At 49.2% G+C, this 24190-nt stretch overlaps 4 protein-coding genes across 15 annotated transcripts in view; 2 read left to right on the top strand and 2 right to left on the bottom strand.

Moving 5' to 3' along the window:
- The window catches only part of LOC118214011 (disintegrin and metalloproteinase domain-containing protein 23-like), a 30172-nt gene extending 28198 nt beyond the window's left edge, over window positions 1-1974 (top strand). For all 4 annotated transcript variants that reach the window (XM_035393362.1, XM_035393363.1, XM_035393361.1 and 1 more), the window contains one exon: window positions 1-1974. In XM_035393362.1, coding sequence (XP_035249253.1) covers window positions 1-46 — 46 coding nt within the window. In that variant the 3' untranslated portion in view covers window positions 47-1974.
- dytn (dystrotelin) lies at window positions 743-17281 on the bottom strand. Of its 3 annotated transcripts, XM_035393367.1 has the most exons (16): window positions 16835-16985; window positions 16082-16173; window positions 15355-15424; window positions 14486-14560; window positions 13770-13971; window positions 13281-13366; window positions 8811-8911; window positions 8518-8589; window positions 8263-8426; window positions 7607-7718; window positions 5876-6009; window positions 5378-5522; window positions 4822-4895; window positions 4402-4561; window positions 3584-4004; window positions 743-3147 (listed from the first exon to the last, which is right to left on the bottom strand). In XM_035393367.1, the coding sequence occupies exons 3-16, from the start codon at window positions 15371-15373 to the stop codon at window positions 2918-2920; spliced, it is 1995 nt and encodes a 664-aa protein (XP_035249258.1). In that variant the 5' UTR covers window positions 15374-15424; window positions 16082-16173; window positions 16835-16985; the 3' UTR covers window positions 743-2917. The 3 variants fall into 3 exon arrangements, with proteins under 3 accessions (XP_035249258.1, XP_035249259.1, XP_035249257.1); XM_035393368.1 differs by lacking the exons at window positions 16082-16173; window positions 16835-16985 and adding an exon at window positions 17150-17281; XM_035393366.1 differs by lacking the exon at window positions 16835-16985 and having other exon boundaries at window positions 16082-16474.
- Window positions 15859-21830, top strand: casp20 (caspase 20, apoptosis-related cysteine peptidase). Of its 6 annotated transcripts, none has more exons than XM_035393371.1 (6): window positions 15859-15976; window positions 17844-18162; window positions 18546-18577; window positions 18846-18957; window positions 19435-19933; window positions 20308-21830. In XM_035393371.1, the coding sequence occupies exons 1-6, from the start codon at window positions 15974-15976 to the stop codon at window positions 20480-20482; spliced, it is 1140 nt and encodes a 379-aa protein (XP_035249262.1). In that variant the 5' UTR covers window positions 15859-15973; the 3' UTR covers window positions 20483-21830. The 6 variants fall into 6 exon arrangements, with proteins under 6 accessions (XP_035249262.1, XP_035249263.1, XP_035249265.1 ...); XM_035393372.1 differs by having other exon boundaries at window positions 15871-15976; window positions 17871-18162; XM_035393374.1 differs by having other exon boundaries at window positions 15975-16109; window positions 17871-18162.
- Window positions 21686-24190, bottom strand: part of LOC118214013 (caspase-8-like) — an 11567-nt gene continuing 9062 nt past the window's right edge. For both annotated transcript variants that reach the window (XM_035393370.1, XM_035393369.1), the window contains exons 8-10: window positions 23797-23929; window positions 22849-23377; window positions 21686-22463 (exon numbers count right to left, since the gene is read on the bottom strand). In XM_035393370.1, coding sequence (XP_035249261.1) covers window positions 22334-22463; window positions 22849-23377; window positions 23797-23929 — 792 coding nt within the window. In that variant the 3' untranslated portion in view covers window positions 21686-22333. The remainder of the gene's footprint in view (window positions 22464-22848; window positions 23378-23796; window positions 23930-24190) is intronic.

Below are 24190 nucleotides of genomic sequence, written 5' to 3' on the forward strand. Positions count from 1 at the left end.
GAATGTGAAGAAGCGGAGGTACGACCCCAACGCCAGCGCCATCTAGTGGAGCGGAGGCCAGGAGCACGAGCTCCAGAGAGGAATGGAGCCTCCTGGATTTCAGTAGTAATCCATTGCTGGACTGCACTTAATTTCTGCCGTTTTTTTGGCATTAGTTTTACTAATAATAATAATAATAATAATAATAATAATAATAATAATAATAATATTAATAATAATAAATAAACACATAAATAAATAATAATAATAATAACTAACAAAAAATATAGAGAAGACTTAAGAACCTTAACAGCTTCCATCTTAGTCACTTAGAAATGCAGCCCCTCTCTGCCCCCAAGCCTCCCCAACTCCCCAGCTGCTTCAAAGCCACCCCACCCTGTTCCAGAATGCCCCAGCGAGCACATTCTACGCCACTGCCCCCCTCCCTCCCCAACAAAAGGAATGACTTCTTGTACAAAGCGCCGACTCTGGCATGTGGAGCCCCCTGCTGACGGACCCTTGCATGGCAACAGAAAGCCGACAAAACAGCAGCAAAACTAAACATGGAATTATCACAAAGAACTCTGGAGCAGAAAAGTGGAAGATGATTGGCCGAGGGTTAGCCAGCGATGCCTCTGTAACCCTGGTGCTCATACCCCCCCGAAGCACTGTAGGGGGGCGGAGCCAGACTGAGTACTTGGATCAGCAGGAGCTGGGAAGAGACCCCCCAAGACAGTACAGTCAGGAGGCAAAAACAGAACTCTGTGATTCACCATTAAGCGTTTATTTTTTTCCATAAATTTACCCAGATTGCTTTTGTTATATATTTTAACATTAGCATGTTGTATAGCAGATGTTCTTTGGCTATGTTCATGGAAAAACAAATCAAGCAAAATTTAAGCAATTAAACAATTGTTATCTCGGCCAAATAATTACAGCTGACACTACCATGCAACATGCAGTAGTGTGCAGCAGTTTTACCCCACAGAGCTACCGAAATGCCCCATGCTGCACCGGGATTAGGTACGTCGGGAGGGGTGCACAGAGGTCCACAGATCGGGCTTCTATGTCATGTCCAGGGGTCAGAGGTCAATGCCAGACAAGAGGGTGGGGAAGGGAAAACGGGCCAGGAACAGCCTCTTGAGTTCTATCATGGGGGTGTCTGAATGTAATCCTAGCAATGACACAAAGCCAAAGAATTAACCAATCAAAATGTTTTGGGGTGTGGTCAAACAGCAGCCCCCTCCTGTATGGCTGGCTTGCTTCAGACACACTGATTGGGGCAGGACTCCCCAGTCCCAAGGGGGCCAGCAATGTCTCAATTAGCAACACCCTCTATACTGGCTTGGCCTTATGTACTCATTAACTCTACTAGAAAACAAGTTGGGTCCCTGTTGGCGCACTGCATGTAAACAGTACACTGGGCTTATTAAATCGTACTAAAGGAGTCCCAAAATCCACAAGAATATTCAACAAAAGAGTAGGTGCATGTCAAACAAATAAACCATTTAAGTTTTATTTACTATGCAAAGAAAGGTATTGCACAAGCTTATGGGTTAATAAATGTAAACAATAACGATGGTAATATTATTAATACCGATAAGGCAATCTTTTATATGCTTGGCCACTCCCACCTCTTGTCTTTTTTAATTTAACTATTTAAAGAAATGTAAAAAAACAATAAAATAAAATAATGGATTTGCCAAATCCAAAGTGAAGAGAGAAAAAAGAATCAGGTGCCTCTGTAGAGTGGAGGAGTGAAGGAGCCTGTGCTCTCTGTGTCCCTCAGTCTCCATACAGACACAGACAGGCGGCTGCTTCCCGACTCCACCCTGCAGCGAAGCTGACTGCTTCTGCGTTTCCCTGTGCGTCAGGTGTATGTTAACCCCGCCCTCCCCCACCCATGTTGCAGATAAACCCTTCCCATCTCCTGAACCCTCCCCACACTGCTTCACAATCAGATGGAAGACGTTCAATAAAAAAAGAACTAAAGTATTTTATTTTGGGGCCTCTTCTGTGTCCTTACTTCATAATATTACTAATATTTTCTGTATATTTTTATGCCTTTCACTTTTGGTATCCTGAAGTTGACAGATCCCATTTGTGGCATCCTTCTTTGCTGGCTCTATTTTGGGTCCAGTTACAGGGGTATGAAAGGAGAACAGGGCCCAGGTCTGGCAGCACTGCTCTAGCAGAACTAGGTTCTGCAACAGCTCTGGTTTGGTGGGTGACAACAGAGCTGGGTTGTTTTGATAGAGCAGAAATCTCTTTCATCACATGTTGAATAGTTCTGAACTGAAATTACAGCCCCAATTCTCCCCATACTCTCTATTTCTGTCTTCTGTTAATTTTCTGAATTTATTAGCATGATAAACATACAACTGTATGGCCACAGAATGGAGATGTACAACAGCAGTTATTTTTGTGAAAAGCTAAGCTTAATGGGGTTTTTCCACACCTTATTTCATAGCTGAAAACGAATCGGTGTTCATGTTAAAGCAAACCTACTCGGAGTAGTGTCCATATCCTAACTGTGTGTGCCTTTGTAAACGTGTGTGCGCGCATATATGAGTGTGTGTGCGCTTGTGTACTTGTGTGAGAAAAAGAAAACGCGAAGGCCGTATTGGTGTTTCATGTGTATTTATCTTTCAGGTTGTGTTTCTTGGGTTGTGGGGGCCCAGACGGGTTGATCAGGGTCCGGTCGGGTCGGCACAGATCACAGGCAGGTCTCCTGCTCCCGGTCGTGGGGGGGGGGGGGGGGGGGGCATACGCCACACCTTGTTTCTGGGACCTGACGATCTGCCTGAGGTCCTCATACCCTGAAGCAGATTCTCTGTGGTACGAGGTCACGGCGCCTTCTGCTGGTCGCGGATGCTGATCGAAGGCGGCGACCCCGCTGACAGCAGCGGACCGCTCGCGGTCGAGTGCGCCCGCGCGGTCAGATCACTGCGGTCGCAGCTGCGGGCGGAGCGCCGCTGTGTGCGCTAGCTGCGCAGCTGGCTGAGAGCAGCGCCCTGATTGGTTGAGAGCGCGGGGCTGCGCGGCTGGCAAGGGGTGTCGAGGCGGGGCCGGGGCCGGAGGAGCTGACTGCGCAGACCAGCTGCGCGACGGAGTCTCCCACTGCCTCAGCTGCAGCCAGCAGCTCCTGCGTCCGTACAGACCCAAGCCCTGGAGGAACGGAGGCACACCCGGAGTCACACTGCTCTTCACTGCACGCAGGCTTCACTGCCCTACAGCTCCCATATTACATTACATTACATTACATTACGGGCATTTAGCAGACGCTCTTATCCAGAGCGACTTACACAACTTTTACATAGCATTTTACATTGTATCCATTTATACAGCTGGATATATACTGAAGCAATTTCGGTTAAGTACCTTGCTCAAGGGTACAACGGCAGTGTCCTACCCGGGAATCGAACCTGCGACCTTTCGGTTACAAGCCCAGTTCCTTACCCACTGTGCTACACTCCGTCCATACCGCACGCACAACAGCAAGGCTAACATGTAGCCAAAGAAATCTTTACATACACATGTAGCGTGTTACAACTCACATATGTACACTATCATACACAGTTGTACACGCACACCCACACGCTACCTGTGCGTCTGCTGACAGAGAGGCCAGTCTTCAGGTGCTGCACCACGTCGGCCAGTTCTTCCTCCTGCTCCAGAAAGCTTTCCGATTGGTCCGAGAGAGCCTTCCCAGGACGCCCCTGGCCCTCCTCCTGATGGGGGCTGGGAGCCGGCTCTGCCCCGCACCGGGGGTCAGGGGTCACGAGCGGCCGCGGTCCTGGGGTGCCGGACTCCCCAGCGCTGGAGGTCTGCGCCACTTTCGTCTCCTCCTCTTCCTCGCTGACGCGCACCTCCTTTCCCAGCTCCTCCGTTTGGGCCTCCTGTTCCTGCAGGGGGCGCTCACCAGCCGTTTGCTCCCTCTCCGGTGCCGACGCCTCTGTGTCTTTGGCTCCTTCACCACTTGCTGTTGCCAGGGAGACACTGGGCACAGGAATCGGATGGAGCGGCTGGTTTCACAGGGAATTAGCGTAAGTAATTAATCACGTTTTACACCTAAAAACAAGTGAAAAATAGTAGTGAATTGTAATAGTAGTGAATTTTTCGTTTTCATTATAGCTTCTGTACAGAAAGGCCTGCAGTTTCCCGTGTCTCCTAAGTAGGATGTGATGCAGATCCGGGTCAAATATGTATTTGTTTTGGATTCAAATACTTTTTTGTGCTTTATTGATCTTGCTTGGTGTAATTGAGCCTGGTAATATGACCAGAAGGCGGGGTTTGCACTTTTTGAGAGTATTTAATTGGTTCCAATACACCAGACAAGACCAGTAAAGCGTAGAAAAGTATTCGAATCCAAATAAACACGTATTTGACCCGGGTTTGACGTGATGAACAGTTCCCACTGGCCTGCAGAAGCAGCCGAATCCGGCCCAGCTCGTCCTGCAGGTTCTGGTTGTGTCGGGTCAGGACTTCCACTGTGGCCTCCAAGTGACAGCACTTGTCCTCCAGAGAGGAATGTTCTGACTGTGCGGTTTCTCTCCATACCTGCAACTGCTTCTCCAACTGCCTGAGGATTACCACACACAGCCGCACACGAGGGCACGTATACACACAGCCACACACACAACCACACACAAGGGGTATGCACACACACAGCCACACGGACATGCATGTACACACACAACCGCACACAGCATGTACACACACATCCACATGGACACGCATGTACACACACACACGCCAGTGAGTCTTACACCCTGAGCTCGCGCATAAGTATATTCTCACACAGGTGAAGGTGGATGTCAGACAGGTGTGACTGGCGCTCACCACTTCTCTCTCTGCAGATCCTCTACTGCCCTTTGTGTTTGACTCAGGTCTTTTTTCAGAAGTGATGTCTTCCTCTGAAAATGAAAAAAGCGTATGAATAATTTCAGCTGCCTAAAGTCTGGTTCCGTGCTGCAAGTGTGAAGGTTTTTGGGTTAGCTGAAGCTATAGGAGTGAAGGCTTCAGTTTCACCTGAAGCTATAGGAGAGAAGGCTTCAGTTTCACTTGAAGCTATAGGAATGAAGGCTTCAGTTTCACCTGAAGCTGTAGGTGTGAAGGCTATAGTGAGCTAGCTGAAGCTATAGGAGTGAAGGCATCAGTTTCACCTGAAGCTGTAGGTGTGAAGGCTATAGTGAGCTAGCTGAAGCTATAGGAGTGAAGGCATCAGTTTCACCTGAAGCTGTAGGTGTGAAGGCTATAGTGAGCTAGCTGAAGCTATAGGAGTGAAGGCTTTAGTGAGCTAGCTGAAGCTATAGGAGTAAAGGCTTCAGTCAGCTACCTGAAGCTACAGGAGTGAAGGCTTTAGTGAGCTAGCTGAAGCTACAGGAGTGAAGGCTACCTGAGGCAGCAGGGTTGCATCCGTCTGCAGGGCCTTTGACTTGAGCCTGGGCTCTGTGGGCGTGGCCTTGGGTTCTGCTCTGGGCGGAAGGGGCGGGTCTTGTGTCTGAGGAGGTGTGGCCTGTGGCAGCAGGGATGTGGGGGCACTAGGAAGTGCAACAGAGGGTCACTTGAATCACTGGTTTTAGTGGAAATGTGTTATGATACTTGTGCACGCAGTTCATATACTGCACCATCTCTACACTCTATCTATGCTACAGACTGGAGGGAAGGTGACCCCCAACACACAAAGGCCCAATCCCTGCCCTCCCCCTTTCTTTTTAATTTCTTGTCGTCTTAGCTGTATGTTATCACTTGTAGTTAATGTCATTCTGTATTTGTATCACATACTTTTAATCTACTGTACTATTTTACGATTTTAACTGCTTTGTCACATTTCTATATACCTATTTTTTATTCTCGGTAAATCACGTTCATCATTATGTTGTTAAACACACACCTGCACGGCATTCTGGGAGGGATCTCTGTACAGAGCGCGCTCCTCCTCTCTGCCTCCCTCCTGGCCAAGCGTCTCCGCTGCAGGGCGTGTCTCGCGCTGTGCGCCAGCGAGGCCAGCGACTCCCTGAAGGAGGGCTGAGGACACGCAGCACGCCTGTTACCCCCACATGCAGCACGCAACACGCCTGTTACCCCCACATGCAACATGCAACACGCCTGTTACCCCCACATGCAGCACGCAACACGCCTGTTACCCCCACATGCAACATGCAACACGCCTGTTACCCCCACATGCAACATGCAACACGCCTGTTACCCCCACATGCAGCACGCAACACGCCTGTTACCCCCACATGCAGCACGCAACACGCCTGTTACCCCCACATGCAACATGCAACACGCCTGTTACCCCCACATGCAGCACGCAACACGCCTGTTACCCCCACATGCAACATGCAACACGCCTGTTACCCCCACATGCAACATGCAACACGCCTGTTACCCCCACATGCAGCACGCAGCACGCCTGTTACCCCCACATGCAGCAGGCAGCACGCCTGTTACCCCCACATGCAGCACGCAACACGCCTGTTACCCCCACACGCAGCACGCCTGTTACCCCCACATGCAGCACGCAACACGCCTGTTACCCCCACACGCAGCACGCCTGTTACCCCCACATGCAGCACGCAACACGCCTGTTACCCCCACATGCAGCACGCAACACGCCTGTTACCCCCTCATGCAGCACGCAACACGCCTGTTACCCCCTCACGCAACACGCCTGTTACCCCCACATGCAGCATGCAACACGCCTGTTACCCCCACATGCAGCATGCAACACGCCTGTTACCCCCACATGCAGCATGCAACACGCCTGTTACCCCCACATGCAGCATGCAACACGCCTGTTACCCCCACATGCAGCACGCAACACGCCTGTTACCCCCACATGCAGCACGCAACACGCCTGTTACCCCCACATGCAACACGCAACACGCCTGTTACCCCCACACATGCAGCACGCAACACGCCTGTTACCCCCACACATGCAGCACGCAACACGCCTGTTACCCCCACATGCAGCACGCAACACGCCTGTTACCCCCACATGCAACACGCAACACGCCTGTTACCCCCACACATGCAGCACGCAACACGCCTGTTACCCCCACATGCAGCACGCAACACGCCTCTTACCCCCTCATGCAACATGCAACACGCCTGTTACCCCCTCATGCAACATGCAACACGCCTGTTACCCCCACATGCAACATGCAACACGCCTGTTATCCCCACATGCAGCACGCAACACGCCTGTTACCCCCACACATGCAGCACGCAACACGCCTGTTACCCCCCCCCCCCCCACATGCAGCACGCAACACGCCTGTTACCCCCACATGCAGCACGCAACACGCCTGTTACCCCCCCCCCCCCACATGCAGCACGCAACACGCCTGTTACCCCCACATGCAGCACGCAACACGCCTGTTACCCCCCCCCCCCCCACATGCAGCACGCAACACGCCTGTTACCCCCACATGCAGCATGCAACACGCCTGTTACCCCCCCCCCCCCACATGCAGCACGCAACACGCCTGTTACCCCCACATGCAACACGCCTGTTACCCCCTCATGCAACATGCAACATGCCTGTTACCCCCCCCCCCCCCAAAACATGCAGCACACAACACGCCTCTTACCCCCACATGCTACAGAGTGTGTGTACCTGGGTGCAGTGCTCCATCACTGGGTGTGAGGGTTTGTGTTTTCTGCTGCGTTTATGAGTCAGGAAGCAGGTCTGGCACAGGTGCACATTCACACACTTCAGGCAGCGATACCTGGGGAGAGGAGGAGACTGAGGGGAAACGAGCAAACTCCTCCCACTCAGTCACACACTCAAGCACTTACACACGTGTACACTCAGTTACACTCGCACACTAACTTACAGACTCAGTCACGTACACCCTCTAGCCCTTACACACTCGCACGCTCAGTTACAAGCTCAGTCACACGCTCACTCTCTCACACACTCACGTGCTCAGTCATGCGCTCACTCTCTCACACACTCACACTCAGTCACGCGCTCACTCTCTCACACACTCACACTCAGTCACGCGCTCACTCTCTCACACACTCAAACTCAGTCACAAGCTCAGTCACACGCTCACTCTCTCACACACTCACGTGCTCAGTCATGCGCTCACTCTCTCACACACTCACACTCAGTCACAAGCTCAGTCACACGCTCACTCTCTCACACACTCACACTCAGTCACACGCTCACTCTCTCACACACTCACACTCAGTCACGCGCTCACTCTCTCACACACTCACACTCAGTCACGCGCTCACTCTCTCTCTCTCTCTCTCCCGCGGGCGTACCTGAGGCCAGTGATGGGGCAGGCCTTGCAGACGTGGCAGCGCACGCGGTGGACCACGGCCTCGCTGACGGAGAGCCTGTAGAGGGTGGAGAGCCAGAGCAGCAGCCGGGGCTCGGAGCGCAGCCAGCGCAGGAAGGCCTCCTCTGACACGCCCGCGCTCAGCACCTGGGGGAGACGCACACGCCGCTCACCTTTCACCTGCACCCGCGACCCCGCCCGCACACCCACGCTGCCCTGGGGGAGAGGCGGGACCTACCCCCTGGAAGCAGGTGCGTACTGCGCTCTCCACCGGACCAAACACGTGGCTCTCCTGCACCACTGCTGGGATCTGCAGGAGCAGAGGCGGGTCAGTCACATGACACGCGCTGGCTCTGGCCACCTGAGTGGCCCCTCTCTCTGTTTCTGTCTCCCTCTCACGCTCTCTCTCTCTCGTTCTCTTTGTCTCTCTCACTCTCTCTCTCTCACTCACTCACTCACAATCTCGCTCTCTCTCTCTCTTTCTCTCTTTGTCTCTCTCTATCACTCTCTCTCTGTGTCCCTCTCTCTCACCTGGCTCAGGTCCTCCAGCAGCACTCTCAGGCCACTCCGGCTCACTGTGCCGCTGTCCCTGCCCTGCCGCCCGCTGCAGCGTTCCGCCAGCCGGTACAGAGCTGTGACACACACTCAGCACTCAGCATGTACAGAGCTGTGACACACACTCAGCACTAAGCATGTACAGAGATGTGACACACACTCAGCACTAAGCATGTACAGAGCTGTGACACACACTCAGCACTCAGCATGTACAGAGCTGTGACACACTCAGCACTCAGCATGTACAGAGCTGTGACACACACACTCAGCACTCAGCATGTACAGAGCTGTGACACACTCAGCACTCAGCACTCATCATGTACAGAGCTGTGACACACACTCAGCATGTACAGAGCTGTGACACACACTCAGCACTCAGCATGTACAGAGCTGTGACACACACTCAGCACTCTGCATGTACAGAGCTGTGACACACACTCAGCACTCTGCATGTACAGAGCTGTGACACACACTCAGCACTAAGCATGTACAGAGCTGTGACACACACTCAGCACTCAGCATGTACAGAGCTGTGACACACATTCAGCACTAAGCATGTACAGAGCTGTGACACACACTCAGCACTCAACATGTACAGAGCTGTGACACACACTCAGCATGTACAGAGCTGTGACACACACTCAGCACTCAGCATGTACAGAGCTGTGACACACTCAGCATGTACAGAGCTGTGACACACACTCAGCACTCAGCATATACAGAGCTGTGACACACTCAGCATGTACAGAGCTGTGACACACACTCAGCACTCAGCATGTACAGAGCTGTGACACACACTCAGCACTCAGCATGTACAGAGCTGTGACACACACTCAGCACTCAGCATATACAGAGCTGTGACACACTCAGCATGTACAGAGCTGTGACACACACTCAGCACTCATCATGTACAGAGCTGTGACACACTCAGCACTCAGCATGTACAGAGCTGTGACCCACACTCAGCACTCAGCATGTACAGAGCTGTGACACACTCAGCACTCAGCACTCATCATGTACAGAGCTGTGACACACTCAGCATGTACAGAGCTGTGACACACATTCAGCACTAAGCATGTACAGAGCTGTGACACACACTCAGCATGTACAGAGCTGTGACACACACTCAGCATGTACAGAGCTGTGACACACTCAGCATGTACAGAGCTGTGACACACACTCAGCACTCATCATGTACAGAGCTGTGACACACTCAGCACTCAACATGTACAGAGCTGTGACACACACTCAGCATGTACAGAGCTGTGACACACTCAGCACTCAGCATGTACAGAGCTGTGACACACTCAGCACTCATCATGTACAGAGCTGTGACACACTCAGCATGTACAGAGCTGTGACACACATTCAGCACTAAGCATGTACAGAGCTGTGACACACACTCAGCATGTACAGAGCTGTGACACACACTCAGCATGTACAGAGCTGTGACACACTCAGCATGTACAGAGCTGTGACACACACTCAGCACTCTGCATGTACAGAGCTGTGACACACACTCAGCACTCAGCATGTACAGAGCTGTGACACACACTCAGCATGTACAGAGCTTTGACACACACTCAGCACTAAGCATGTACAGAGCTGTGACACACACTCAGCACTCAGCATGTACAGAGCTGTGACACACACTCAGCACTCAGCATGTACAGAGCTGTGACACACACTCAGCACTCAACATGTACAGAGCTGTGACACACACTCAGCACTCAGCATGTACAGAGCTGTGACACACTCAGCACTAAGCATGTACAGAGCTGTGACACACACTCAGCATGTACAGAGCTGTGACACACACTCAGCACTCAGCATGTACAGAGCTGTGACACACACTCAGCACTCTGCATGTACAGAGCTGTGACACACACTCAGCACTCTGCATGTACAGAGCTGTGACACACTAAGCATGTACAGAGCTGTGACACACACTCAGCACTAAGCATGTACAGAGCTGTGACACACACTCAGCACTCAGCATGTACAGAGCTGTGACACACATTCAGCACTAAGCATGTACAGAGCTGTGACACACACTCAGCACTCAACATGTACAGAGCTGTGACACACACTCAGCATGTACAGAGCTGTGACACACACTCAGCACTCAGCATGTACAGAGCTGTGACACACTCAGCATGTACAGAGCTGTGACACACACTCAGCACTCAGCATATACAGAGCTGTGACACACTCAGCATGTACAGAGCTGTGACACACACTCAGCACTCAGCATGTACAGAGCTGTGACACACACTCAGCACTCAGCATGTACAGAGCTGTGACACACACTCAGCACTCAGCATATACAGAGCTGTGACACACTCAGCATGTACAGAGCTGTGACACACACTCAGCACTCATCATGTACAGAGCTGTGACACACTCAGCACTCAGCATGTACAGAGCTGTGACCCACACTCAGCACTCAGCATGTACAGAGCTGTGACACACTCAGCACTCAGCACTCATCATGTACAGAGCTGTGACACACTCAGCATGTACAGAGCTGTGACACACATTCAGCACTAAGCATGTACAGAGCTGTGACACACACTCAGCATGTACAGAGCTGTGACACACACTCAGCATGTACAGAGCTGTGACACACTCAGCATGTACAGAGCTGTGACACACACTCAGCACTCATCATGTACAGAGCTGTGACACACTCAGCACTCAACATGTACAGAGCTGTGACACACACTCAGCATGTACAGAGCTGTGACACACTCAGCACTCAGCATGTACAGAGCTGTGACACACTCAGCACTCATCATGTACAGAGCTGTGACACACTCAGCATGTACAGAGCTGTGACACACATTCAGCACTAAGCATGTACAGAGCTGTGACACACACTCAGCATGTACAGAGCTGTGACACACACTCAGCACTAAGCATGTACAGAGCTGTGACACACTCAGCAATTAGCATGTACAGAGCTGTGTCACACACTCAGCACAGCATGTACAGAGCTGTGACACACACTCAGCACTAAGCATGTACAGAGCTGTGACACAATCAGCACTAAGCATGTACAGAGCTGTGACACAATCAGCACTAAGCATGTACAGAGCCGTGACACACACTCAGCACTAAGCATGTACAGAGCTGTGACACACACTCAGCACTAAGCATGTACAGAGCTGTGACACACACTCAGCACAGCATGTACAGAGCTGTGACACACACTCAGCATGTACAGAGCTGTGACACACACTCAGCACTAAGCATGTACAGAGCTGTGACACACACTCAGCATGTACAGAGCTGTGACACACTCAGCACTAAGCATGTACAGAGCTGTGACACACTCAGCACTCAGCATGTACAGAGCTGTGACACACACTCAGCACTCAGCATGTACAGAGCTGTGACACACACTCAGCACTCAGCATGTACAGAGCTGTGACACACTCAGCACTCAGCATGTACAGAGCTGTGACACACACTCAGCACTAAGCATGTACAGAGCTGTGACACACACTCAGCACTAAGCATGTACAGAGCTGTGACACACTCAGCACTCAGCATGTACAGAGCTGTGACACACACTCAGCACTAAGCATGTACAGAGCTGTGACACACACACTCAGCACTCAGCATGTACAGAGCTGTGACACACACACTCAGCACTCAGCATGTACAGAGCTGTGACACACACTCAGCACTCAGCATGTACAGAGCTGTGACACACTCAGCACTCAGCATGTACAGAGCTGTGACACACACTCAGCACTCAGCATGTACAGAGCTGTGACACACACTCAGCACTAAGCATGTACAGAGCTGTGACACACACTCAGCACTCTGCATGTACAGAGCTGTGACACACACCCAGCACTCAGCATGTACAGAGCTGTGACACACACTCAGCACTCAGCATGTACAGAGCTGTGACACACACTCAGCACGTACAGAGCTGTGACACACTCAGCACGTACAGAGCTGTGACACACTCAGCATGTACAGAGCTGTGACACACTCAGCATGTACAGAGCTGTGACACACACTCAGCATGTACAGAGCTGTGACACACACTCAGCATGTACAGAGCTGTGACACACACTCAGCACTCAGCATGTACAGAGCTGTGACACACACTCAGCAATTAGCATATACTCTGCTCGGTTCAACTGGGACTCAGCTAGCTACGGACCCCTTAAGTACAAACGAAGTTCAGCCGAACAAAACGTCTGCACCAGGTTTTTTGGTTAACTGAAGGCATAGATTTGGCATTATGGGTAATATGTTTTTTTTTCATCATTCAACAATACGCTAGCCTGACATTTTTTAGGATTACCTGACTCTAAATAGCTACACTTTTATTCTGAAGAAGTTCAGAATAAAGAAAAAGAAGTGTGCACTGCAGAGCATGTTCAGGGTGTGTGTTCGGGAGTGCGTTTTGCAAGCGTGACGCCTCACCACCGTGTTTAGCAGAGAGCGTGTCTCCTGAGAGGGCAATCAAAGCCACCTCCACAGACTGCAGGGAGATGCAGCCAGCCTGCTCCCTAAAAGGAAATGGCCCCAAACGACCCAGGACACCACAGATAAATGCACACAGCAGACTCCCTCCTCCATTAAGAGCTGTCAGTAGGAGGTGGGGTCAGTAGGAGGTACGGTCAGTAGGAGGTGCGGTAAGTTGGAGGTGTGCAGTAAGTAGGAGGTACGGTTAGTAGGAGGTGCGGTGAGTGTGAGGAGCGATCAGTAGGAGGTGCAGTAAGTAGGAGGTGCGGTCAGTAGGAGGTGCAGTAAGTAGGAGGTGCGGTCAGTAGGAGGTGCAGTAAGTAGAAGGTGCGATCAGTAGGAGGTGCAGTAAGTCGGAGGTGCGATCAGTAGGAGGTGCAGTAAGTAGGAGGTGCGGTCAGTAGGAGGTGCAGTAAGTAGGAGGTGCGGTCAGAGCTGCTCTCTCACCTGTCGAACAGCCTGAACAGCAGTCCTGAGGTCTGCTCTGCGGCTCCAGGTGACACCTGGCCCGGGAGATCGTCGGACATGCCCTGGAAAAGCTGTTCCAGGCTCCGCCTCACGTCAGCCTCCGTGACCCCTCCCCCAGGACCCACGGCCACGCCCAGGGACTGGAGAGCCGGGCCAATCACGGACAGCGTGACCATGTGCACTGCAGGAGGTACAGCCCATGCTGACAACCACATTTACTCCTTCTGTAGAGCTACTTATTATATAGTACACACAGTAAGGCTAGACAATACATATACAATCATTTCAAAAAAGGACCATTGTGAAAAAACAATGCTGTAATATATTATGTATCAGTGCTTCACTTTGTAAGGACTCTATTCTTATTATCATATATATTTCATTTACATTTTATTTTAATATTTTATCCATTTTCTTGTGTTATAATTCATGTTTCATGTGGACCCCAGGAAGACTAGCTTGTCGATTACGCATCAGCTAATGGGGATCCTTACTAAACTTAAAGAGGGGAAATATCAATACAGGTATACCTCTATTAAAACGTCATATTGCGCAGAAAACATTATCACGTGAAAAGAAATGCAGCATTACTGATACGGCAGAGAGACGTGTCCTTGGTGCCACAGTAACGTGAGGCTGCAGTTTGGGGATTGTGTGGTTCTCCCCTGCACCGGGGCAGAGGGCGTGGCACTCACTCTGGCATAGATTCTGCAGGGACCGCAGCTTCAAGGCAGCCCGGTACACAGCCGGCACCACCTCATTCAGTCCCTCTGCATGCGGAATGCGGAACACGGAACACGGAAAACACAGAACAGGCTACTATCAGAATATGTTTGCTTAGAACTCGCACGTAAGGAAAGGCAATTGTTATTTTCAATCACAATATCTGAGTCTAGATGCCTTCCGGCTTTCCCCACTTTGCTCTGATGTGTGGACACTGCACGCTATTGCTTTTTGTAAATTTTACAGGTTCATGAAAAAAATAAATTAAACAGCCACACACTACAATTTATAAACTGCTCTAAACTATAGGCTAATCTCTGTGTATTGACAATCTGTACGTAGCCTACAAATGTGACATTTTTACATTAATTTTGATTTTTGTTTTTAGAATTTAATCATATAGAAATACAGTATATTCACTGTAAAGATATGTCACCAAAAGCAAATATAGGAAAATAAGTAGTATAAAGGGTTGAAATACATAATTTCATAAATTAACCTTGGTTTGTCTTTATATAATTATTAGACAAACCCCATTATTGGCCAATTATAATTAACGTTTGGATTTCCCATATTAACAATGAACAATTAAAAGCAGAATAATTATGTAAATTTAATCAGCAACATTAGAAACTGACAATCATGCCGGTTTAACACTAATAAGTGGCATGTCAAATAAAGATCACAATACATTAGTAGCCATTTTCTGCGAACAGATTGCAAGCTCAAAAGCTCAGTCCCTAAAGTCACTGAAGCTGTGCAGGTGCACAGGTGTGAAAGCGCACTGTACACAACTGACACCCCACCACCATGACACAGATCGAAAGTACAGTTTACTTACCTATCACGTCCAGATCCATGAGCCAGAAAATGCACTTTTATTTTAAGATGTCCTTCACTCTCGGATTAGCCTAGATAAAAGACAATAACTGTTAAACTCGCACGGTAGCCTACACATTTAACACTGATAGGCTATTTGAATGAACCGTTCTCAAGATACACGCAAATTTTATGTAACTCGCTGGGTATGCGGCATTAACTGTAATTAAACATCTATAGAATATAGAGACAATAATATGTCACAATATACTATCCTGTTCATAAAGTGGTTTGAGCGGTCAGAGGATGCTCAATTCGGTTACCATTATTAACAATGATAACAAATGAAATGGTAACTGCTGTAATGTTACAGAAAGAAAATTAAGTTATGATTGTTCGATATTTGTTTATATTCGTATCCTCACGGGGATTTGACACATTTACGAGTCTCAAAAGTAGAAAAAGAAGCGTCATAAAATGTCCACAACGACATATATTATTATCTGTCATTTGATTGGATAGAACACAGGAACGGGAAGTCATTTTCAAAACAACTACGAGGGAAAGGGAAATAGTCTAACATTCTTGTATCGGAAAGCGCTATCCATCATTGGCATGAACGGAGACCGCCCACTTGTGTAATGGTAATGTGGTGTGCTTGTTCGTAATAGAATAGAATGAAAAAATAGTCCGCGGGAAACTGTTAGCAAGATAGCTAGCTACGCGATCGATCAAAACGAGACTGTTACCTGGTGAAGTATAATCTACTTCCATCCGGTGAGTGAGTTGCATCGGAAAATATCATATTACTTGCTTCAGTACGTGAAACGACCAAGTCCTTCTGCAAGTTAGATTGTTAGTTCAGCTATCGAACGATCACGTGACTCTCTCTTACTGTATCATTACCATTCTTGAATTACCATTCTGACTAGTCACATTGTAATTATGTCAACATATATTTGTAGATATCTAAAATGTAATTATGTATAGTCAAGCGAAGCTATTAAATTTTAAAAGGGCTTGCCATAGGCTACACAATTACGTGACCAGTCAGAATATTAATTCAAGATAACTGCTATTATAATCTGACGAGCAAGAATTAGCCTACGGACGTCTTAAATAAGTAGCCTACCAATTACTAATTTGGTTAGCTGTAGGCTGTATGGATTAATTTTTTTTTTTTTTTGGAGCCTGCCCAAGTGCATGGGTTATCTATTTACTATTGATCAACAGCAGCTTCACATTTATGTATTTTTAATAAATTCATAAAGAATAAATTGTATATTGTACTATTAGTTATACTATTTCAACCAAGGTTCTGACTAAAGCGATTCTATTTTTTAAAAATCAAATATGATATTTTATTTTTACATTCAGGCAATCGCTTATGATTTAATCGGTTCAGTAACAACACAGACTATAATAAATGTTTAGCTAGCCTGAATTTGCTGCAACGACTTTGCTTTTAATTAGCCTATATAGTAATCCTATAACATGCAAACCTCAATATCTATTGATATTCCTATGGTACTACACTATGCGTCTTCTTGCAAAGTCACAACTACAGCGAATGTCAAGCCTTCTGCAGCTTGCGCAGGAGCCGGTGTGAGAGCCTGTTTGCAGCATCCATTTCCGTTGCTCGGCAGGTGTGTTGGCGGAGCGTGCTGAATTTGAGCTGAAACCCTATAGCACACCCTGTGTGCCACACCCTGCAGTCATCTCATCTCACCTAAAGCCACAGTATTGAATCAACGAGCAGCTGTATTTTGACTGTTTTTGACGAGGGAATTTTGTAAAATAGTTTTATGAAAACTTACCTCCTGGGTTTCACATTGTCCGCACGAGATTTTGCTGTGTTCGGCACAACGAAGGACCCCTCCTGCGAATGGTGTCAGTCGCCTTGACCCTCTGCACCCAGGGCCTGCCCCGTTCTTCCTCAAGTTACTGTATCCTGCGTTAATTATTAATATTCACCATAAATTTTTAGTCTAACCTTTATAGCTGAAATCCTGGTTAATATACCTGGCATCTTGAAGGCCATTATATTAGCACAGATAGTGGTTGTAGGATTCTACGTCTGTATTCTTACTGATAAGTGTCACATTTTCACCTGGGTTTATACGGGTTAAATTTCCAAAAATGAACAGCAAAAAGGCACGCCTCCTGCCGGCCCTATAGTTTCACTTTCTTGAGTAGGCTACCTGGTAGTTTCGTGTAAACAACTGAACTGATTGAAAGGGTATGGCAGTTATCATAATTTGTGTGAAGCCTATGTTTTATTTTTTCGAGTAGCCAGACCCGCTTTGTTTGTGTCCGCCTCTTGTGGTAAGACAGTTGGGGATTTTAAAAACGAAAAAACAACACAAAATCATGTAAATTGAATTCGATATTCCGAGTCTGAGATAACATTATACTCCGCTTGCAGTTTGAATGATTCTGCTAACGTAATACGTAAATGACATTATTTGATTTGTTTTCTCGTTTTTGGGTTTACTGCATACATTATATTAGCTCCGGCTGGCTATCTTCTCCGTGCAGACACGCAGCATGCAGGACATTCGGAAGAGGAAGGTTCCTTTGACAGCAACGCTGATGTCGGATCCAGACTACATTTTGCAGCATGTCCAGCAGGAGAACCTGATCACACGGCGGGAGTACACCAACATTCGTAGCGTTCAGCGGTCCAGCGAGGGCAGAGTCATCGATCTGCTGGACAAGGTGATGGACAAGGGAGAGGAGACCTGCCGTCGTTTTTTGTCCCTCCTACAGCAGCCTGAAGTCCAGGATACCTTCCCGCCTCTGAAAAAACTTTGTTCAGGGGAATTTACAGGTACGACAAAAACCCTAATACTGTCTGGGAGATTCAAGAGCCAAGGTGGGAGGGGCCGGGAGGTACAATGCCATGCATGTAAATGAACAGTGATTAATAAAGTGACGGCAGTTGCCTTAGGAGCCATAGTTACACTGGCAAAACAGAAGTGAAATTTCAATTTTGGTACTGTAGTTTATACTTTGAAACACTTGAACCTGTTTGGGTTACATTGAAAGAAAATGATTGCAAAGGGACTCACCATGTTTCAAATATACAGTAAAACAGCTTACTTTTATGTTTTTGTTTTTGAAATTAAAATTGAGAGGGATTTGGTGATGAAAAATTGGCTAAAATGTAAGTAACCCGTTTAGAAAAGTGAAAAATTATGTTTTGTTTCTCAGACAACCCCATCCAGGAAACACAGAATGCAGCGGTAAGTTCTTTTGCAGACTCATTGTGGCAGTCAACACCATCCCCAACTTCTTTTCCCAACTTGCACTGCACACTACTCAACAATGTTCCCAACTTCCTGTCAACGCTCAGCGTGCACTTCTCAACACCTTTTACCTCTTATTCGTTCCCTTTTAAATTGCCCCAGACATTTTGTTTGTTGACTTTGAAAGTACGTTCTCTGTGAGTTTAGTTGTGTTCTGCATGTTCTGTGAGTTCGCTGACTGAATGCCCATCACCTCCTCTCGTAGCTCAGTGAATACAGGATGTCTAGTCTGCCACGCGGCCACTGCCTGATCTTCAATAATCAGCACTTTGAAACAGAGAGCCTTAAGGAGCGCAAGGGATCCTACCAAGATGCTGGTTCGTATGTCAGTCCGGCAGGAAACCGACTTTGACTGGCTGTGATACCGGGGGGGGGGATGAGTGGAGCAGGATTCTGCTTTGAGAGGCTCTGGTGGTCTCTCAAATCCTGGGGGCTGCTCCCTCACCATTCACTCATTACAGAATCAGTGTTTCTTTCACTCACTCACTCACTCACTCACTCACATGCACACACATTCACTCACTCACTTACTCACACGTTCACTTACTCGCTCACTCTCACACTTGCATATTCACTCACTCACTCACTCATATGCATATGCACACACATTCACTCACTGACTGACTCACTTACTCACACACCTCACTCAAACATCTCTACCCAGTGAGATTTCTCCATTAGAGGGTGAAAATTCTGGGAGGCTGCAGCTGTTCATGTCCTGTTCTCTCTCTCCTGGCTCTCTCTCTCTGGCTCTCTCTCTCTCCTGGCTCTCTCTCTCTCTGGCGGTGCTGCAGAGGATCTGAAGAAGGTGTTCAGCTGGCTGGGGTTCAGTGTGCACGTGCTGCAGGACCAGCCGGTGCAGGAGATGCGCAGCCAGCTGCAGCAGTTCAGCCGTGTGGAACACAGCGACTGCTTCGTGTGCTGCGTGCTCAGCCACGGGGCGGAGCAGGGCATTTACGGCCGCGACGGGGCGCTCCTCCGGATTCAGGACGTCCTCTCCCCCTTCAACGGGGCCAACTGCCCCTCACTGGCCAACAAGCCCAAGGTCTTCTTCATCCAGGCCTGCCAGGGGAAGAGGGTGCAGGAGGCGGTGACGGTCCATGCCGACTGCCCCGGGGGGGCCACAGACCCGGGGACGGATGCCGGCGCAACTCATGGCTACACCCTTCCTGTGGATTCCGACTTCCTCGTCGGCATGGCCACCGTTCCGGAATGCGTCTCTATCAGACACAGCGTCAGTGGCAGCTGGTACATCCAGGCCCTCTGCCAAGAGCTGAGACAGGGCTGTGCCAGGTGAGTCCCCTTATTCCCGCAGGGCTGCCTCAGGTGTGTCCCCTTAGCCCCACTGGCCTGCCTCAGGTGAGTCCCCTTAGCCCCACTGGCCTGCCTCAGGTGAGTCCCCTTAGACCCACAGGGCTGCCTCAGGTGTGTCCCCTTAGACACACAGGGCTGCCTCAGGTGTGTCCCCTTAGACCCACTGGGCTGCCTCAGGTGAGTCCCCTTAGCCCCACTGGCCTGCCTCAGGTGTGTCCCCTTTCAGTTTTAATTTGGGAGATAAATGGAGGGCTTCCAGTCATCCAAGCCACCCTGAATAATGTGATGTAATGCGTGGCATGTTCCCAGGCCACATTAACGTTCATATCACTCCTGTGTTTCTCAAATCGCAGGCGTGAGGACATCCTGACCATCCTCACCAGAGTCAACGAGGAAGTGAGCAGGAGAGAGGGGGACCTGTGCAGCCAGTACGGCCCACAGCTGGCCAAGCAGATGCCTGACCCCAGATTCACCCTGAGGAAGAGGCTGGTCTTCCCTGTTCCCAGCATCTCCAGTCCCACATTCTGATTGGGATATGGCTGTTCCTCACACACACACTCAGACCGGGATATGGCTGTTCCTCACACACACACTCAGACCGGGACATGGCTGTTCCTCTCACACGCACTCCGACCAGGATATGGCTGTTCTTCACACATGCACTCTGACCAGGACATGGCTGTTCCTCACGCACACACTGACCAGGATATGGCTGTTCCTCACACACACACTCCGACCGGGATATGGCTGTTCCTCACACATACTGTGACCCCTCGTCTTAGAACAAAGCATTATGCACTTGTCCCTCTTCCCTTTTATGCAAAGAAAAACAATTTTCTAAGTTTTGTATTTTATGACATTTTTATATTTCATCTGTGTAGTTGTGTAGAAAAATTTATCACTTTTAAGTTTTAAGAACACTTTGTACCAATGTAAGGGAAAAACAATGTGGGCATTAAAATCTTTTTCATTTTAAGATGAGTTGTGTGATATTGGAAGGTGGAGGATGAACACTAATTGGTGTGTGAAGGCTGAAGGTGAGCACTGATTGGTAGGTGAAGGCTGAAGGTGAGCACTGATTGGTGGGTGAAGGCTGAAGGAGAGCACTGATTGGTGTGTGAAGGCTGAAGGAGAGCACTGATTGGTGTGTGAAGGCTGAAGGTGAGCACTGATTGGTGAGTGAAGGCTGAAGGTGAGCACTGATTGGTGTGTGAAGGCTGAAGGTGAGCACTGATTGTTGGGTGAAGGCTGAAGGTGAGCACTGATTGGTGGGTGAAGGCTGAAGGAGAGCACTGATTGGTGGGTGAAGGCTGAAGGAGAGCACTGATTGGTGTGTGATTTGAAAGCAGCTCAGGCAATCCTGACAAGGCAATGGTATGAATTTCTTCAGTGCAGGCTCTCTCTCTCCATCCTGGTGGGATGGTCATGTTATGCCATCGCTGTCATGGATAAAGTGGATGCAAGATAAGAGGCTCACCGTCCTCCAAAATAATGGTAATGACTCTGAGTGGGCCTGTCCCAACAAGGCGCCTTTAAATTTCATACTTGTCACATCAATATAACATCACAGTTCACAGAACTGGAGTAGCTAATGTCAGTATGATCTAATTTGCACACCATGCAAGAGTTTGGTAACCTGTAGGTATAGTAACTAGTCATAGGGAGTTCACAAACTAAAAATGAATGATGGTGAGTCTGCTAAAATGAACACACAGAAGCATTTTTTATAAGCTATATCAGCACCATGTGTATTTGTATTAGGTTAAGAAAGGAATAGCAAAAACATGCATCAATTTTGTGTATTCCAGTTTCTCAGTCAAATACAGTCAATGCTCACTTTTCAATCACGGAACTATTCCATATCAAACACAAGTGGCCAAACTAGAAAAAGTACAGTAGCATCTCTTCAATTTTTTAAATGATAAAAAAGGTGCTGCACCTCCACCAGATATTTACGTCCATCTTTTGGCACGAAAAGCATAACACCCAGTTCTGTGTAACCTTGTATAAAAATCTTAATTTCACTCACAGAATAAATGTGCTTTGTGGGTATAATACTATTTCATCTTGACAAGTCGGACCAGAGCAGGGGTGCATTCAAAAAAGGGCTTATGGGAGTCCAGAGATTTGGGATTTTGAAATTGTATTAGCCAAACTCCAGAATTCCTCTCCCATCAGCCATTTTGTGAACTGCTGTGGAGGGACTTTCCTAGGAATCCTTCACAGGCTACTGACGTCAGGCACCCACAGGTCAGGTGACTGAGCTCCTGGGAAAGCCCCTCAGCTCCGTCCGCGTCGGCACGTTTACGGGGGGCGGGTCCCGAGGGGGGGCGTGGCAGCGCGTCCGGAGGGCGGGGCCCGTACGCTGGAGCGGGCGTGTCAGTCTATGGGCAGGACCAGCTTCTTTCTCAGCGTGTATCTCGGCTCCGGCATCTGCTTGGACTTCAGGTAAACGCCGGTGCTCACCGCCCGGTTAACTCTCGTCATGATGGTCAGGATGTCCTCTTTCCTGCAACATACCGCACTGGGCATTATGACTGCTGTGTGGCTACAGTGATCACTGATTCCACTGAACCACTGAAAAGGAATCCTCAGCAAAATACCACTTCTCAAAGCATTATATTTCTTTCATACAGATATCCCTGTATAGGCGGTATATTTCATATATTTCATTAGGTCTGAATAGTGTTCACTGTGTGAACTAAACTGTGTTCTTGGCTAGAAATAGCTGTACAAAATAAGTATTGTACCTTACTGAACCTGTGTTTAGCAGTTGTCTATGACCATGAAATGCACTTTTTGTACGTCGCTTTGGATAAAAGCGTCTGCCAAATAAATGTAATGTAATGTAATATAGATATATATATATTTGACGGATGGCTCTCCCTACTCACTGCTCACAGCCCCTGACCAGTTGGCGGCAGAGCTCCTGGATGAAGATGGATCCCTGCGTGACGCTGCGGAAGGACCGGTAGTCCTCCACCGTGGCCATGCCCAGCAGGAAGTCCGAGTCGTCGGGGACCGTGTCCGGCACGAAGCTGCTGGCGTCCGCTCTGTAGGCCTCTTCCTCCTCCTCCTCCTCCTCCTCCTCCTCCCCCACCCCGTCGGCCTGGATCAGCGCCCCGCGCTGCAGTTCCTGCCCCTGGCAGGCCTGGATGAAGAAGAGCTTGGGCTTGAGGGCCAGCGTGGGGCAGTGGGTGCTGGTGAAGGGGAGGGTGAGGGCGCGGATGGGCACCGACGCGCCGTCCGTGGCGTGCACGGAGCCCTTCTCCCCGTGCGAGAGCACGCAGCAGACGAACACGCCCAGCTCGCTGTGGTCCCGATCCCCAAACTCCCGCACCACCTTCTGCATCTCCTCCCCCGTCAGGTCCCTCCGCTCCTCCACCTCGAAGTGCAGCCTGGAGAACACCTTCTGCAAGAGGTCTACGGAGGGGGAGAGAAAGGGAGAGGGAGGACGGAGGGGTGGAGGAGAGAGAGAGAGAGGAGGCAGGGAGGGAGGGAGAGAGAGGAGGCAGGGAGGGACAGGGAGGGAGAGAGAGAAAGAGAGAGAGAGGAGGGACAGAAAGGTAAAATCTCCACATTTTTTTCATTAGGGCAACCTGATTAACTATAGGGGGTCGGTGGTACCCAATGAACCATGGACGTCGTGCTGAATGATGAACCCAACCCCCCCCCCCCCCAGGTTATGCGCAATGCTGTAGACCACTGTGGGCGCTGGCATGACTTGCACTTGGCAGCTGCCCATTACAGCTGGGGCACTGCAATGGGCACCCATACCGTGATGCCCATTACAGTGCCCCAGTAGGACGGATCTCCCCGCAGGCCCCTCGGACGGTCCTCACCCGCGTCCCGGTCCGTGCCTTTACGGTCCCCCAGGAACTGCCCCCTCACTCTGGCCTCCTTAAAGCTGTAGTTGTTGATGATAAGGCAGTAGCCGAGTGGCTGACTGCTCGTCTTGTAATAATCTTCCAGGTCCTACAGGTAGAGTAATGACCTCAGTGGCTTGACATGCAGAAATTGCTACTTAATGCTCCTTATTTTATACCTGTGCTGCGTCTGGAGTGCCGCAGATGCAACGCTGATGGTGCGCATCGTACATACAAGTAAAATCTGCATTCTACATGAAGTTATGCATATTAGATGTTAGCATTGTTGGTGCTTCCTAAATGAGTAAATCTTTTTTTGCAATTTTCACAAGTGAAAAATACTAACTACACCAGTACGATATATTAGCAT

Source organism: Anguilla anguilla, chromosome 15 (assembly GCF_013347855.1).
Source record: "Anguilla anguilla isolate fAngAng1 chromosome 15, fAngAng1.pri, whole genome shotgun sequence".
NCBI lineage: Eukaryota > Metazoa > Chordata > Actinopteri > Anguilliformes > Anguillidae > Anguilla > Anguilla anguilla.

Coding starts and splice junctions, on each gene's coding strand:
- dytn (XM_035393368.1), bottom strand. Junction 13,972..14,485: donor CCTGCAGAATCTATGCCAGA/GTGAGTGCCACG, acceptor TACCTCCTGCAG/TGCACATGGTCACGCTGTCC. Junction 5,523..5,875: donor CCTCCCAGAATGCCGTGCAG/GTGTGTGTTTAA, acceptor TGCACTTCCTAG/TGCCCCCACATCCCTGCTGC.
- casp20 (XM_035393371.1), top strand. Junction 18,163..18,545: donor TTGTTCAGGGGAATTTACAG/GTACGACAAAAA, acceptor TTTGTTTCTCAG/ACAACCCCATCCAGGAAACA. Junction 19,934..20,307: donor CTGAGACAGGGCTGTGCCAG/GTGAGTCCCCTT, acceptor CTCAAATCGCAG/GCGTGAGGACATCCTGACCA.